At 37.2% G+C, this 14,471-nt stretch overlaps 1 protein-coding gene across 8 annotated transcripts in view; it reads right to left on the bottom strand.

Moving 5' to 3' along the window:
• Nucleotides 1-551: 551 nt before the first annotated feature.
• The window catches only part of GPHN (gephyrin), a 546,364-nt gene continuing 532,444 nt past the window's right edge, over nt 552-14,471 (bottom strand). For all 8 annotated transcript variants that reach the window (XM_068965812.1, XM_068965810.1, XM_068965811.1 and 5 more), the window contains 4 exons: nt 11,843-11,907; nt 9,670-9,773; nt 2,567-2,663; nt 552-1,464 (listed from right to left, as the gene is read on the bottom strand). In XM_068965812.1, the coding sequence (XP_068821913.1) occupies nt 1,331-1,464; nt 2,567-2,663; nt 9,670-9,773; nt 11,843-11,907 (400 nt within the window). In that variant the 3' untranslated portion in view covers nt 552-1,330. The remainder of the gene's footprint in view (nt 1,465-2,566; nt 2,664-9,669; nt 9,774-11,842; nt 11,908-14,471) is intronic.

Here is a 14,471-nt window from a genome sequence, read left to right on the forward strand (position 1 = left end):
ACTGTTTGAAAAGTGCCCTTAAGTTTTGTTAAAGAAGCCATTGTGGACAGCATATGTTTTATTTGTTGTATTTTCTGAGGTCATACAGATTTTTCCCATTTCTTACTTCTGATCATGATAAAAAAGAGTCCAGGTACTTATTAGAAATTTTTTTGTTCATTACTTACTTTCCCTCCTATTCCAAAAAACTGTAGATGTTTGATTTATTTCTATGACATCTGAAAGAAAAATTTAGTTTCTCCAGCTATGGCTGGGAAGACCAGACCAACTGCAGGTTCTTCCCTATATTTGTACAGTGCTACAGTAAAATAGAGACTACCCTATATTTTAAAAACTCTTCTTTATACCACTTCACCTTGCTAAGCCATCTTAACTACTGCTTTTATCCAAGCAGCACCCCATCAGAATGACATGATAATATTCTCTCTCTTTTTCTAAAATAACAAGGCCCACACAATGGATTTTAAATAATGACCAAGGATTTTTTTATTCATTAAGTTTCAGTATCATTACAGAAAATGTTATGGTACAGAGTTGTTTAACATTGTTTTTTCTTTGCTCTTGATTTCCACATGAATGCTGGTAACACTAATATCTGTACAAGATCAGTCTTTGATTTTATTTTTTGTTCTGTACAATTTTAAATGTATTGGTTAAAAAGGCTGTCAGCACTTAAGGAAGCATTTTTTTCCCCCAGTTTGTTTGTTCAAATAAAAGGTATCCAGTTACTGCCCAAGAGTACTGTGCCACGAGGCTACTGGGATGAGAGAGGCTCCTCCCCGGACGCTCTGCGGGGATGGCTCTCCTTGAGGCCGGGCAGGGCCGCCTCCCAGTCACTCTTTGTTTGGCACTGTGCACATAAACACGATACATGATAAAGAACAAGCAGAAGCTCTCTGTAAAGCAGTTATGAAGCATACTAAGAAGGGAAATCCAAGTGTTGCCTACGCTAGTATAAATAAGCAGACAGCCTTGATTTAAGAGCATAAGTAGTTGTATTTTAAAGATGAGAAAAACACAAGTTCTGCAGGCACCTACTGCTGTCTACTAAAAGCTATCGCTATCAGACCTAGCATTGAACACACAAAGCAATTTGCAAGAAAGGAAAAATTTGCTTTGATATAATCAGAATAGAGTTGTCTGTTAAGATTTATTTTTAGGTGTTTTTTTCTTTAAAAGGTATTTAAATTCTTTTGAAATATAGTTCAAGATGTTGACTATACAGATTAACTTTTATCCAAATCAGAAAAACTAGCTGTGCCGTTGCATATTACAAGATACAGTCAATGATATGTGGACATGCATCAAAGCTTTCTCCCACGGGTGACCGTCATAGCCGTCCGATGACCATGACGTCCACCACCTCGCCCTTGTGGAGCTCCACGTACTGCTCTGTCTTTGGAGGAAGCATCAATAATCCATTGGCGCTGCGCATGCTCATCAGACGGCTGCTCATCTGATTACCTAGGAGGAGATACCTTATTACAGCGGCAGCAGCACCACAGGGTATGCATGTGGAGCCCTATAGTTCTTCTCAACATAAAAACTGATGAACAGAAACACAGGTCTTCAAGAGGAAGAAAGATGATCCGACTTCCCAGTATCTTTTTCAGGTGACCTAGCCACTGTATCCTACTACCTTCTCATTGAACTTTAAAAAATAAACATTAAGAAATATTGTTTAAGAGAACGAAACCAAAATTTTACAGCACTGTGGAAGAGGCCATTGATTTTTCTCAGTTCAGGCTAACATGTGACGTGTGTCTAAAAGAGAGGCTTCTAAAACCTATTAAAATAATTATGATAATAACAGCAGTGGCTACCATTTCTTTTGTATTTACTTAAGTGCCAGACAAGGTGGTAGGCATTTTACTTAACTACTTTATTTAATTCTCGACACCTCAAAAGAGGTTAGGTAACTTGCCTATGGTCCTACTAACTAGGTGGTGGCCAATTTGCAAGCAATCTCTGATGGCAAAGCCCATGTACTTACTCACTGTGCTAACTGATGTTTGTACTTAATAGTATCTTTGTTTAAATTTTTTTCTGGAATTGCATCAAAAGTCAGGTAAAATATGACTAGAGAAGTTGGGGATAAAAATTTAAAGTCTACAGCAGGTAACTATAGAACTCAATTGATTTCTGAGTCCTTAGATCTTACCAATATCTAGAGGATAGTAAAGGCTACAGAGAATCACAGTCTATTTGGGCTTTAATGCCACATTTCAGCGTGGCACAGCCATAGTCCCCTCCTTTTCCTAAAACCAAAGTTATGCTTAGAATTTACTGGTTGAACAAACAGGTAAAAGTCTTCTGTAATTCCAGGTTTGTATTTCAAATGTTTGTCTAGAAACACAGTTCCAAGGAATAACTGAACAATTACTAGTCTTTTTTACTCTTGTCCTGTTATGTCACACTATTTAGGAATTACTTAACATCTAATCTCTCAAAAGGGAAAATGTACAATAATTACAAAATTAGGTATACTCAAGGAAGGAGGTTATACATAAATTTGTGTTTTCCCAGAATGGGTGCAAAGAGATACCTGCAGGTGTGAATGACTAACCTGTACTCTGTGCCCAAGGTAGTGGTTCTTGGTGATGCCAAGTCAGTATACACCGATGGTATTCTGGGCGAGGATCCAGCTTTACATCACATGATAACTACAGGAAAAAGAGGAAAGGAAAACAAACTCAATCACACTTACACTTGATCATCTCTTAAAACTATAGGGTGTTGGTGGTCGTGCAGAGTGCAATGGACCAGGGAATATCCTGGCATTCTGCTGTCTCCACCACTGCCACGTTATATTCTTAATATAGGAAGTCCAGAGGTTGGGTTGCTCTGGTAAGAAGAGAAAAGAAGGCTAAGAAGTTGGTACTTGCAGTACGGAAAGGGGTAGATGAATAATACAAAGTCTATTTTTGAAGTCTAATTTGACCTATGAATTGAGAAATTAAGGCAGATATTTTAACACTGAAAATAAAGGAGGTAGACCTCAACAAACAAGCTGAATATACATTTATCTGTCTATCCATTCATTTGTCCATGTATCCATCCATCCATCAGACAGATTTATTGAGGTGCTAATTTAGCAACTCATTCATATACTTATCTTTAATATAAAAGGGATAGTTACTTTCATTTTTAAAATTTTCACTGGAGTGCAACTAATTTACAATGTTGTGTTAGTTTCAGGTGTAAAACAAAACAAATCAGTTACACGTACATCTCCTCATTTTTAGATTCACCTCCATGTAGGCCATCGCAGGGTATGGAGTAGAGTTCCCTGTGCTATACAGTAGGTCCTTACTATCTTATATACACTAGATACATATAGTGTGTGTGGGTCATCCTGATCTTCCAATTTATCCCTTCCCTCTCCTTACTCTCTGGTGAGCTTCCCTAGTGGTTCACTGGTAAAGAACCTCTTGCCAATACAGTAGACATGGGTTTGATCCCTGGGTTGGGAAGATTCCTTGCAGAAGGAAATGGCAACTCACTCCAGTATTTTTGCCTGGGAAATCCCATGGATAGAGATCACAAAAGAGGTGGATACAACTTAGCAACTAAACAACAACAACACAACCTCCTTACTCCCTGGTAATCATGTTTGTTTTCTACATCTGTATGTCTACTTATGTTTTGTAGGTAAGTTCATTTGTACTTTTTTTAGGTTCCATATATGTGATATCACGATATTTGTCTTTCTCTGTCTGACTTACTTAACTCAGTATGATCATCTATAGGTTTATCCATGTTGCTACAAATGGCGCTATTCCATTCTTTTTTATGAATGAGTAATATTTCACAGTGTATTAAAAAGCAGAGACATTACTTTGCCAACAAAGGTCCATACAGTCAAAGCTATGGTTTTTCCAGTAGTCACATGGATGTGACATTAGGACCATAAAGAAGGCCGAGTGTAGAAGAATTGATGCTTCTGAACTGTGGTGTTGGAGAAGACTCTTGAGAATCCCTTAGACTGCAAGGAGATCAAACTAGTCAATCCTAAAGGAAATCAATCCTGAATATTCATTGGAAGGACTGACGCTGAAGCTGAAGCTCCAATACTTTGGCTATCTGATGCGACTCATTAGAAAAGACCCTGATGCTGGGAAAGATTGAAGGCAGGAGAAGAAGGGGACAATAGAGGATGAGATGGTTGGATGGCAAACTGACTCAATGGACATGAGTTTGAGCAAGCTCCAGGAGATGGTGAAGGACAGGGAGGCCTGGCGTGCTGCAGTCCATGGGGTCACAAAGGGTCGCACACGACTGAGTGACTGGACAACAACAATTGTTCTAATTATGCTTTCTCTTTGGAATCTAGACTAAAATTCAATTCAAGGGTGTTTCTCCTTAATTAAATCACACTCAACTCTCATGTGATATTACTTGTTTATACGCTACTTCATATCTACTGAGGGGGTAACTTGCCCTTGTTCCTAATTTATTCTGTGCTTACCTGAGGACAAAAATCTCTGTCTTTCAACCTCTCCCCATGGGTGTGTGTGTTCTCCAGTTCTAAACCATAAGAACTATCACATGGTTGTGTCATTTGCTACATGTTTAAGCTTTTCCCCAGCAGTGGCACTGACTGGTTCATGGATGGCAGCGCAGGGGAGCAAATACTAGACTGTGAAGATAACAGCACCTAGGTTCTACTCCCGGTCTCACTGTTAACTGGTGTGCTGTACTAGAAAGCTATTTTGCTTTCCCATGACTGTTTGTTCATCTACAAAATGGGACTGTTTGTGTTAAAGGAGTATATTTATGTTAATTTAAGAAATAAGAACTGCATCAATTTGAAGTGAATGAATTTTTTTTCACAGCCTCACAAACAGCTGTTCCTTTTGTAGCAAGAGATGAAGCTAATCAGGTTTTTGTGGTATTTTACTGAAATGCAGAATACTTTATTCACTAATATATTTAGTTGTACTGACATTATAGTTCTGGTATATTTCATCAGTTAGCTGCAGCTTAAGAAAGCACCTATTTACTATGAGCATCAGTGCTTAAAATAATGATGTACCATGAGTAAATATACACATGTCTTTTGGTGGAAGAACTATATCTAATGGAGAGAATTAGAAAAGGAAAAAAAGAAAAGTCAATAGAATGAAATGAAAAGCCACAGACTGGGAGAAAATACCTGTACAAAGCATGCCTGATAAAGACCTGCTATCCAGAATATACAGAAAATTCTTAAAACTCAACAATAAGGACATGAACAATCCAATTATAAACTGGGCAAAAGAACTGAGCACCATATCAATGAAGATACACATATGAGAAGTAAGCATATGAAAAAATGTTCAACATCATATAGGGAATTGCAAATTAAAACAACAATGAGATACCACTAGATAGCTACAAGAAAGACCAAAAATCCAAAACACTGGCCACACCAAATCCTGTTGAGAATGTGGAAGAACAGGGACTCATCACTGGGGCGGGAATGCAAAATGGTACAGCTACTTTGGAAGACATTTTGGCATTTCCTACAAAACTAAATATATCTTGTCATACAATCCAGCAATCACATTCCTTGGTATTTACCCAAGTGAACTGAAAGTTTATGTTCATACAAAAACTTGCACACAAATATGTTTAGCAGCTTTATTCATAATTGCCAAAACTGGAAGCAATGAAGATGCCCTTCAGTAGGTGAGTGGATAAATGGTGGCATATCCAGAGAAAGGAATATTATTCTGTGCTAAAAACAAATGAGCTATCTAGCCATGAAAAGTCACAAAGGGAACTTAAACTCATATTTCTAAGTGAAAGTAGATTATTTGAAAAGGTTACATACTGCATGATTCCAAGAATATGATATTCTGGAAAAGGCAAAACTATGGAGACAGTAAAAAGACCAAGGGTTAATAGGGAGGGAGGAATGAACAGGCAGAGTGCAGAGGGTTTTTGGGTTGTGAAAGTGTGCAACACTACAATGGTGTGTGATACGTGCTAAGTCGCTCAGTCATGTCCGACTCTGTGACCCCATGGACTATAGCCCGCCAGGCTCCTCTGTCCATAGGATTTTCCAGGCAAGAATACTGGAGTGGGTTGTTATGCCCTCCTCCAGGGGATCTTCCCAACCCAGGGGTCAATACATGTAATTATACATTTATCAAGACCCATGGAATACACAATAGCAAGAGTGAACCCTAATGTTGACTATGGACTTTGGGGGATAATGAATGTGTCACTGTAGGTTCATTGATTATAACAAATGTACCACTGTGGTACAGGACGTCAACACCTGGGGAGATTGTGTGTGTGTGTGTACGTATGTATGTATGGGGTGGGGAGGAGAATTAATACAGGAACTCTTTGAACGTTCTGCTTAATTTTGCTGCAAACCTGGATGTGCTATAAAAAAAAAAATTTGTTAGTTATAAAAGGGGAGAATATTTTGTCCTTTCCATCTTTTAGAGAAGTGACCTCAAAGAATTATCTAGCATAGTAAGTAATTAATGTAAATATAGTATAATAAAGTTGTTATGGAGCCATTTATATGGTATAAAAGGGCACAAAGAAGTAAATAATCAGCCTTCTTAGGGACACTGGGAAAGGATTCACAGAGGGCATGATGATGCCTGAGTCTTATGATTAAGGAATTTTCTAAGCTGAGAAAAGAGAAGGCGGTGGTTAGGAGAGATCCTTCTAGGAAGGCGATCTCATGCTCATCCTGGAGACAGTAAAAAGCTTGGTATGGTCAGAATGCAGGATGGGAAGCAGATAACACTGGAGGGAAAACACGCCTTGGGACGGAGGGCCTCCTACGCTCACTTGAGTGTCTGAATTTAACCCTGGGGTCATGGCAAGCATTGAAGAATTTTAATTGGAGGTGCTGACAATGATTAGTTAGACAGAAAAGGGATTTAAAACCAGGCAAGATTAGAGGAAGAGAAACCATCAAATGTTGGTGCCATTATTCAAATCAGGTTTATTTGGCTACAAAACACAGGGGATGTGGACGGTGGAGGGGACGTTAGGAGAACGGTGAAGATCTGGAAGGCTGGTGTAAGGAATGGAAAAAGCTGATCCACAAGATATAAAAGGTTCTTCAAGGGGAATCTTAGCCCCTTCTGAGATTTGTAAAGTGGAAGTGATAACTCGAAAAGATGTACACTCTTCTCCAGTTGTACTCAGTGCCCTGGGAATAAAAGTGAAGGACAAAAAGGGAAAATTGAGTCAACTTTGTGGATTCTGAGAGTGACTGTAGTAGAAGCAAGGAGAGGCAAAAAAAAAAAAAAAAAACAACTGAGGGTGTTAGAAAAAGTTGAAGTGATACACCATAGGATTTAGGCTGGATGAGAAAAGGGTTAAAGCCAGAAGGGGCTTTTGGACTGAGGAAAAAGGGTGAGGTGTTTGAATTCTTTTATATCTACTAGTAGGTAACTTGTCATTGTTCTTGAACTGTATACCAGAGTTGGTGAGTTTTGAGTTGGAGCACTTCATGGCATTGAAAAGGACAGGCATGTGAGCGGCTGAAGCAAAACTAAAATTATCAAGAATTATGGAAATAAAGCAACTGATGATAAGAGGTCAGGCACAAAAGAAGACTTTTAGACAACTGCCGAAACCCGACTGTGTTTGGAACATTTGCTGGTGATAATATGGGAAGGTGAAAGCTCCAGGAGACTCGGGGGGAGACGTTGGACTAATTGCTGCACAGACTAGAGAAGAGAGTTCGTGAGAAAACAGATGACAAAGGGGGTTCTATTTGAGTGGAGGCCCCAGGTGGCATGCTCTAGGCCCTGGCTGATATTGAGGGCCTGGACTCTGAGTCTTGTCAAAGCTTCCAAAGAGTGGTTTTAAAGGAGCTTGACACTAATTCTTAAAAGTACTAGAGAAGTTATAAGCACTGATTTCATTAGCCTAAAAGAGAGGGGCTTGAGCTCATTTGCCCCACAAATCATCTGAAATTTATCATGTAACATTAAAATTCTTATGCATGCTGGTACAGATCAGTTTCAACTTCCTTTTCCCAAAGTTTCTATAACCTAGTTATAATTTTCATCTCCTAGTAATAATAAAACTGGCTTACACTTCTTATAAATCATAGATAGTTCTATCATTTTCAATATCTGTTTTAAATCAAACTACAGACCATAATATTTTCACTTAACAGGCATTCAATTATATCTTGTGAAGATCAATGACTAACCTTTTTAAAAAGCTGAATAATGTTCCATTGTACACATACACATCATTTTCCTTATCTATTCATCTGTTGTTGGAAATCTGGGTTGCTTCCTTATGTGTGCTATAGAGGAGGATAATGCTACAATGAATGCTGGGTGCAAATATCTCTTTGAGATCCTGATTTCAATTCTTTTGGACATATAGCCAAAAGTGAGACTGCTGGATCATATGGTATTTTACTTTTAGTTTTTGAGGAAACTCCATACTGTTTCCCATGAGGCAACATGGATATACCTAGAGGACACCATACCAAGTGCAATAAGCTAGTTACAAAAGTACTGCCAGATTCCACTTACAGGAAGTATCTAAAACAGTGAGACTCACAAAGGCAAAGGATAGAACAGTGATTGTCAGGAGCTGAGTGATGGAAGAAATGGGAAACTGCTGCTCAATGGATATAAAGTTTCTGTTACGCAAGGTGAATTAGCTCTAAGGCATCTGCTGTACAGTATATTACCTATAGTTATGTGGTACTGTGCATATTAAGATACTTTAAGAGGATAGTTTTCACATTAAATGCTCTTACCATGAAACAAATCAAAGAACACAAGGGGATTTCTGGAGGTGATGGACGTTGTTTAGTATCTTGACTGTGGTGATGGTATCATGGGTGTTTGTGTTTGTCCAAATTTTTCAAAATGTCTACATTAAATATGTGCAATTTGTGTATATAAATTATACCTCAGTAAATCTTAAAAGAAAGAAAAGCACTGGCTTAGTATTAGTTTAAATTGCCAGGAAAATTGTTCATTAGTTACCCAGAAACTATATTACATAGTTAGTTGACTAGTAGTAAATCAAGTTGAAGTTAGTGTGGTGAGAAGGGGACTGTAATTTCTGACTGACTTTTACTGCAGGTGTAACTCCCGCCTTAGTAGTCCTTTTCCAAACAATATGGTCACCCTCTCCTTCTTTTTCTCTTTCTAGTCATTTAACTGTCTTTTTCTGAACTGTTTAAAATTGATCAGTGGGGTCACAGAAAAAGTGATCAAATAAATTGCTATTCTCTGTAAATTCATCTAGGGAAAAGAGAATTTTTATCCCTCCTTCCATAGGGTTTAGTATTAGTTCAGTATTCTATTGACCATTTTGTCATTACATATCCATTCCTAAATGGACTTCTAGCTGAAGAAAATTATTCCCTTTAGGAGTCGTGGAATAATGTGGGAAGGGAATAAAGGGGACTCCTTTCCCTTTGTTTTCTATCATAAAGAGAGGTATATAATCATATTTTCCCGCAAAAGTGACTCAATGGACATGAGTTTGAGCAAGTTCTGGGAGAGGGTGAAGGACAGGGAAGCCTGGTGTGCTACAGAGGGTTGCACAGAGTAGGACACGACTGAGTGACTGAACAACAATATAAAATTCTAGATGTTTGTTTTGGGCCGTTAAAAAATCACATCCTTATTTGTTATTAGGCTTCAGTTTTGGTTCCTGATCATTAGCAGACATTACCCTGGCTTTGATGATGGTCGGCCGAGGATCCAAGATGCCTTGCATCTTTCTCAGCGCAGGCACAACAAAGAGGTTGCAGGTGACCACGGCGGACACAGGGTTCCCTGGAAGCCAAGGAAGCAGTTCTTTATAGTGCACACATAGAAATTCACCCCCAAAATCATGAATGTCTACACCTTCAGGTATCCAAGCGAATGAAGTGACAAATCCCTAGCCTTCCTCTTTTGAATCACCTTGAATCCAAAAGGATGCCAGAATAGAGCTATAGTCAACCATATGGCACAGAGTGTGTAAACACTTGGATCTACCAGTGAAACGCAGACTTCTGATGCACAGAAGCTGCTGAACACCATTTATTTTTGCTTTCCTGAGAGCCATAATTGAAGCCCTTACTAATCAGTTTGTACTTGCTATAATTTTACTGATGCTTTTATCCAGTGATATGTGACTGTGTGTGTGTATAGTGGGGGTAGGGAATGGCTTGTGCTTTTAGATTCCCTTGGCCTGGTTATGTGATGCTAATTTCATCACCAAAATAAAAGGCAATGGCTGGCTTAGCCTATTACTAGCTAAAACCATACCTTTAATTTTCTTCTACCTAAAAAAACAGTTAAAAAGAGATTTTTTTAAAGTTGTAAAGTGATGAGTGATACAATTATTTCAGTAGAAAAAATTGTTGTTTTTCTGAGTTATTCCACAGGATAGCAGACTCCTAGTGACAATTAATTGCTTTACTCTTGAATCAAAATGTAAACAGATGGAAATTTTTCTGGGAAAGCAAAAAAAAGGAAAAAGAAAAAAAGCTCAACAATGATTATAGTATTCCTGTAATGCTACTGCTTGATAAAATTACTCTATAAAAAATGAATTGGTCGATGTAAAAAAAAAAAGAGACTAGAAGAACCAACACCAAAAATCTGAAAATAGTGGTTATTTAGGGTAAGGGAGATTATGGATAACATTTCTTATTGTTTCAGTATTTTCTAATGTTTTACAGTGAACACACTGTTTAAAAAGTTAAAAAAAAGAACAAGTAGATACACAAGACTTGCAAAATCCAGTTCTGAGTTTTCAAATCCTTGTAAAAAGAACCACTTTGCTGGTTTTACAGTCTGAACATGTGCACTGTTGCTGCCCTCTTTTGGTACCTTCAGGCTGAGCATAGAAAATCTCAGAGGAGCAATTTGAAAAGTAGGCTATTTAATTGTAACTTCTTTGGCAGATAAACAACACTTTGTTAGTAATGGCAAAACAGGCTCCCACTACAATATACTTCGTAGGTCAAGTCATATCTTCTGTAGACAACATAAACAGTCTCTTCCAAGCAAAATGAAGCTAGAAAGAGGTTATCCTTTCTCTACATAATGGTGTTCAGAGTATCTAGGGCTATATTAAAGGCCTTAAGGAGTTTTATACCACAGATAAATTCTGAGAACTAAAACTCTACTTACATGCCCTCTCTCTTAATATGAGAGAAATCAAACCTCTTTTATGCTTATAGATAAGGGGCTTTAACAATGTTTTTAAAGTTCTAAAATTTTTTGCCTGCCTTTTCTATCTCTGAGATTTATTAACTATAAAAAAGCAAATAAGCATCCCAAAGCCACCAGACTTGTACATCTGAAAGGAATAAGTAGGTTATTTTTTGAAGGAATCTATGCCAAAAATAGAGAATGGAACATTGCTTACAGATCAGAGGATAATATTAGAAGTTGAAAAAATAACAAGTAGATGCAATGTTGTATTTCCGTTGTTGTTGTTGTTCTAGTATCTGCAGGGGTGATTCAAGGCCCTTTGAGCACAATACTCTAGTTGCAGGAGATGATTATATTGCTAACTTTGACCAGTGTCCTTTAAGTGCCCCAGAATGATGTAGTAACAGGTAACACTTATCATCTTAGGGTCTGAATTGTGCTTTGAAAGGTACTATCTAATTTGACTTTTGCACAAGCCCTATGAAGCATATATTTGCCCCATTTTATAGATGAAGAAACAGCTTCAGAGAGATTACGTGATTTGTTCAAGGTCATACAGTATGAAAAGCTGGGGCTTGAGCCCAGGTCTTTCAGATTCCAAATCATGTGTTCTGATAGGGGACTGGTCACCTGGGGCACAAAAAGATTTTGGTTATTTTTCCAGAAAAAGCAAAAGAAAGTATTTAAGTTATTCTTACCTGGTAGTGCAAAGATTATTTTTCTTACACCATCAATATCTAAAGTTGCAAATGTCGTTGGCAGGCTAGAAGAAAAATAGAGGATACTTGTTAGCGAATGCTAAGCAATTTGATGAGTAAATTAAATACTGCAGTTTTCTTGTTATATGGTCCTTCATAGTTCACTTACTCTCTAAAAATACTTTTCTGTTGACTCTCCTTTAAACCTTTATAACCTGCAGTGAAGCAAAATTAAATTGTTTTTAGCATCTTCTGTTTCTGGTTTTCTGTAGCTTACTTTGTTTCCTTTTTGCCACTGCCAAAGAAGTGTATCCCAAACCCCAGTTTCTCTAGACCTTTAGTTTAACAATTTCTAACGTGTTTATTTCCTGCTGACCAGTAACAATCATTCTTTTTATCAGACAACCATCTGGTAAGACATGTCTGTCAGATAACCGCCTATTGCTGAAGATGAGTATTTCTTAGCCCTTTAAGACTATACTTAGCAATAAATATTAAAGCTTCCCCATGAAGGGAATTTTTTGAAACATCAAAACAAAATATCATGACTAGAACAAAATTAAAGCAATAATAATTTTTAAAATTTATTTTTAAATTAATTTATTTTAATTGGAGGCTAATTACTTTACAATATTGTGGTGGTTTTTGCCATACATTGACATGAATCAGCCATGGGTGTACGTGTGTCCCCCTGTCCTGAAACCCTTCCCACCTCCATCCCCATCCCATTCCTCTGGGTTGTCCCAGTGCATCGGCTTTGAGTGCCCTTAAAGCAATAATAATTTTAAAATATTCTCAAATTATATTTCCTTAAGGGTCTGACAGGAATCCTTATCACGGGGGTGATGGAGAGGGGTGTGAGTGGCATGAAGGGGGGAGGCAATAAATAAGAGTGATTTTTTTTTTCTATAGACTACCCCTCACACAGAATCTCAGCTAAAACTTTTATTATATAAATGAAACTTGAATGATGCAAAATTCTTAGGGAATGCTGAAATTTCCACGTAACTAAAAAAACTACCCAACCTGTTTTCCTTTTTACTATTTTCACTGATGGGCTGAATGAGAAAAGGATCACTCACGCAGAAGCTTTTGCAGTAATACGATGAACATTAACATTTTTGATGAATTGCAGCCCTCATTCTTAGCCAATCCTACTCTGCTGTGATACAGTGATCTTGGGTCACCAGAGTGTTAAACCATAACACGGCAGCACACGCTACAATGTTTCTACAGCTCTCGCTTCTGCTTTTTCTCCCCCTAGTGTTTTATTTTTTGGGGTCCCCTTCATATGAGACTGCCATCATCTTGACCCTTAAAGCTGGGTTTAGGTTTGGGAACCAGAGAGTAGTTATAGTTATATTGTTAGAATAATAATAATAATAGAAACTACCACTTTTAAAGAAACATCTAAGCATTATATCGATTATTTCATTTAATTCTTACAAAAATCCTATGAAGTGACAATTCTTATTCCATTTTACAGATGACGAAAATGAGAATCAGAGATTAAGCAATTTAGCCAAAATCACTCAGATACAAAATTGGGAAACAAAGATTTGAACCAAGGTTTTTCTAACATTATTGTTCATAATTAGATAAGGCTCTCATAGGGTATGCTGTTAAGTGTTACTATATTGGTTTCATAACATCTATTTTTGGCTATTGAGGCCTTTTTTGCTTACTTCCTGATTCTTTGATGTATTTTAGAAAACAGATTAGACTGTCTTATCTATTTATAGATAGGTTATTTGGCGATTATTGTTACTGTGTGATGAAAATAATTTCCAAGGTACATTTTGACAACAGCTATGTTCACTGCAGATGACCCATAAAAACCATGATTGGTAGATCTGGTTGGTAATATTCCAAATGCTTTTTCAGTATCTCTTTGTCTAAAATGAAAGAGGTTAGTTGCATTCTGAATGCACTGTATGTGGGAAGAGCAAAGCTAAATTGTTCTTCAGCTTTTTATATTTCTTCTTGTTCTACTATTAAGTAGCAATTACTTTAAATTCTTATCTTCAGACAGTAGAAAATTCTGGCCAATTAAAGGAAGCCCATTTAAAGTTCTAAACCACTTTTTTTGTAGCAAACTAAAACTAAGAGTGAGGAGGGAACACATGACACCTTCCCTCTATGTATTTAAAGCTAATTTAAATCATCTTTTGAATCTTGCAGACAGGTACTGTGATTTCTCTAAAGATACTCGTTTTATAAAGATTCCATTATAATAAAACATTTCGTAATTGTGCACTGCTATCATGACTGTCTTATTGCTAGACTATGAAGTTTCTGTTTAGGATCTGGAAAGCTATTTCCTTAAAACTCAACACTTGTTCCTTTTCCCTCTTGAGATCAGAATGTAACAGCTTTTAGACTTTAAGGCAGGAGAATAAATAGTAGGAACTGATGAACTCCTATAGCTGAAGTGAATGGTAATAACAGATTAAAAATAAAGTGAGTACTTATTATATATCATAGGTGCTAAGATTAATTTAAATAATAGATATTACACAAATATTTCTCCCCTAGAGGTGAGGGCAAGTAATGTCAGCTTCCTTCTCACTGTAGAGAAATAATCAATTCAATTTTTGCAGTTAGTGAGAAGTACATTGACATACTCATG

The sequence above is a fragment of the Capricornis sumatraensis genome, chromosome 2 (genome assembly GCF_032405125.1).
Source record: "Capricornis sumatraensis isolate serow.1 chromosome 2, serow.2, whole genome shotgun sequence".
Lineage (NCBI taxonomy): Eukaryota > Metazoa > Chordata > Mammalia > Artiodactyla > Bovidae > Capricornis > Capricornis sumatraensis.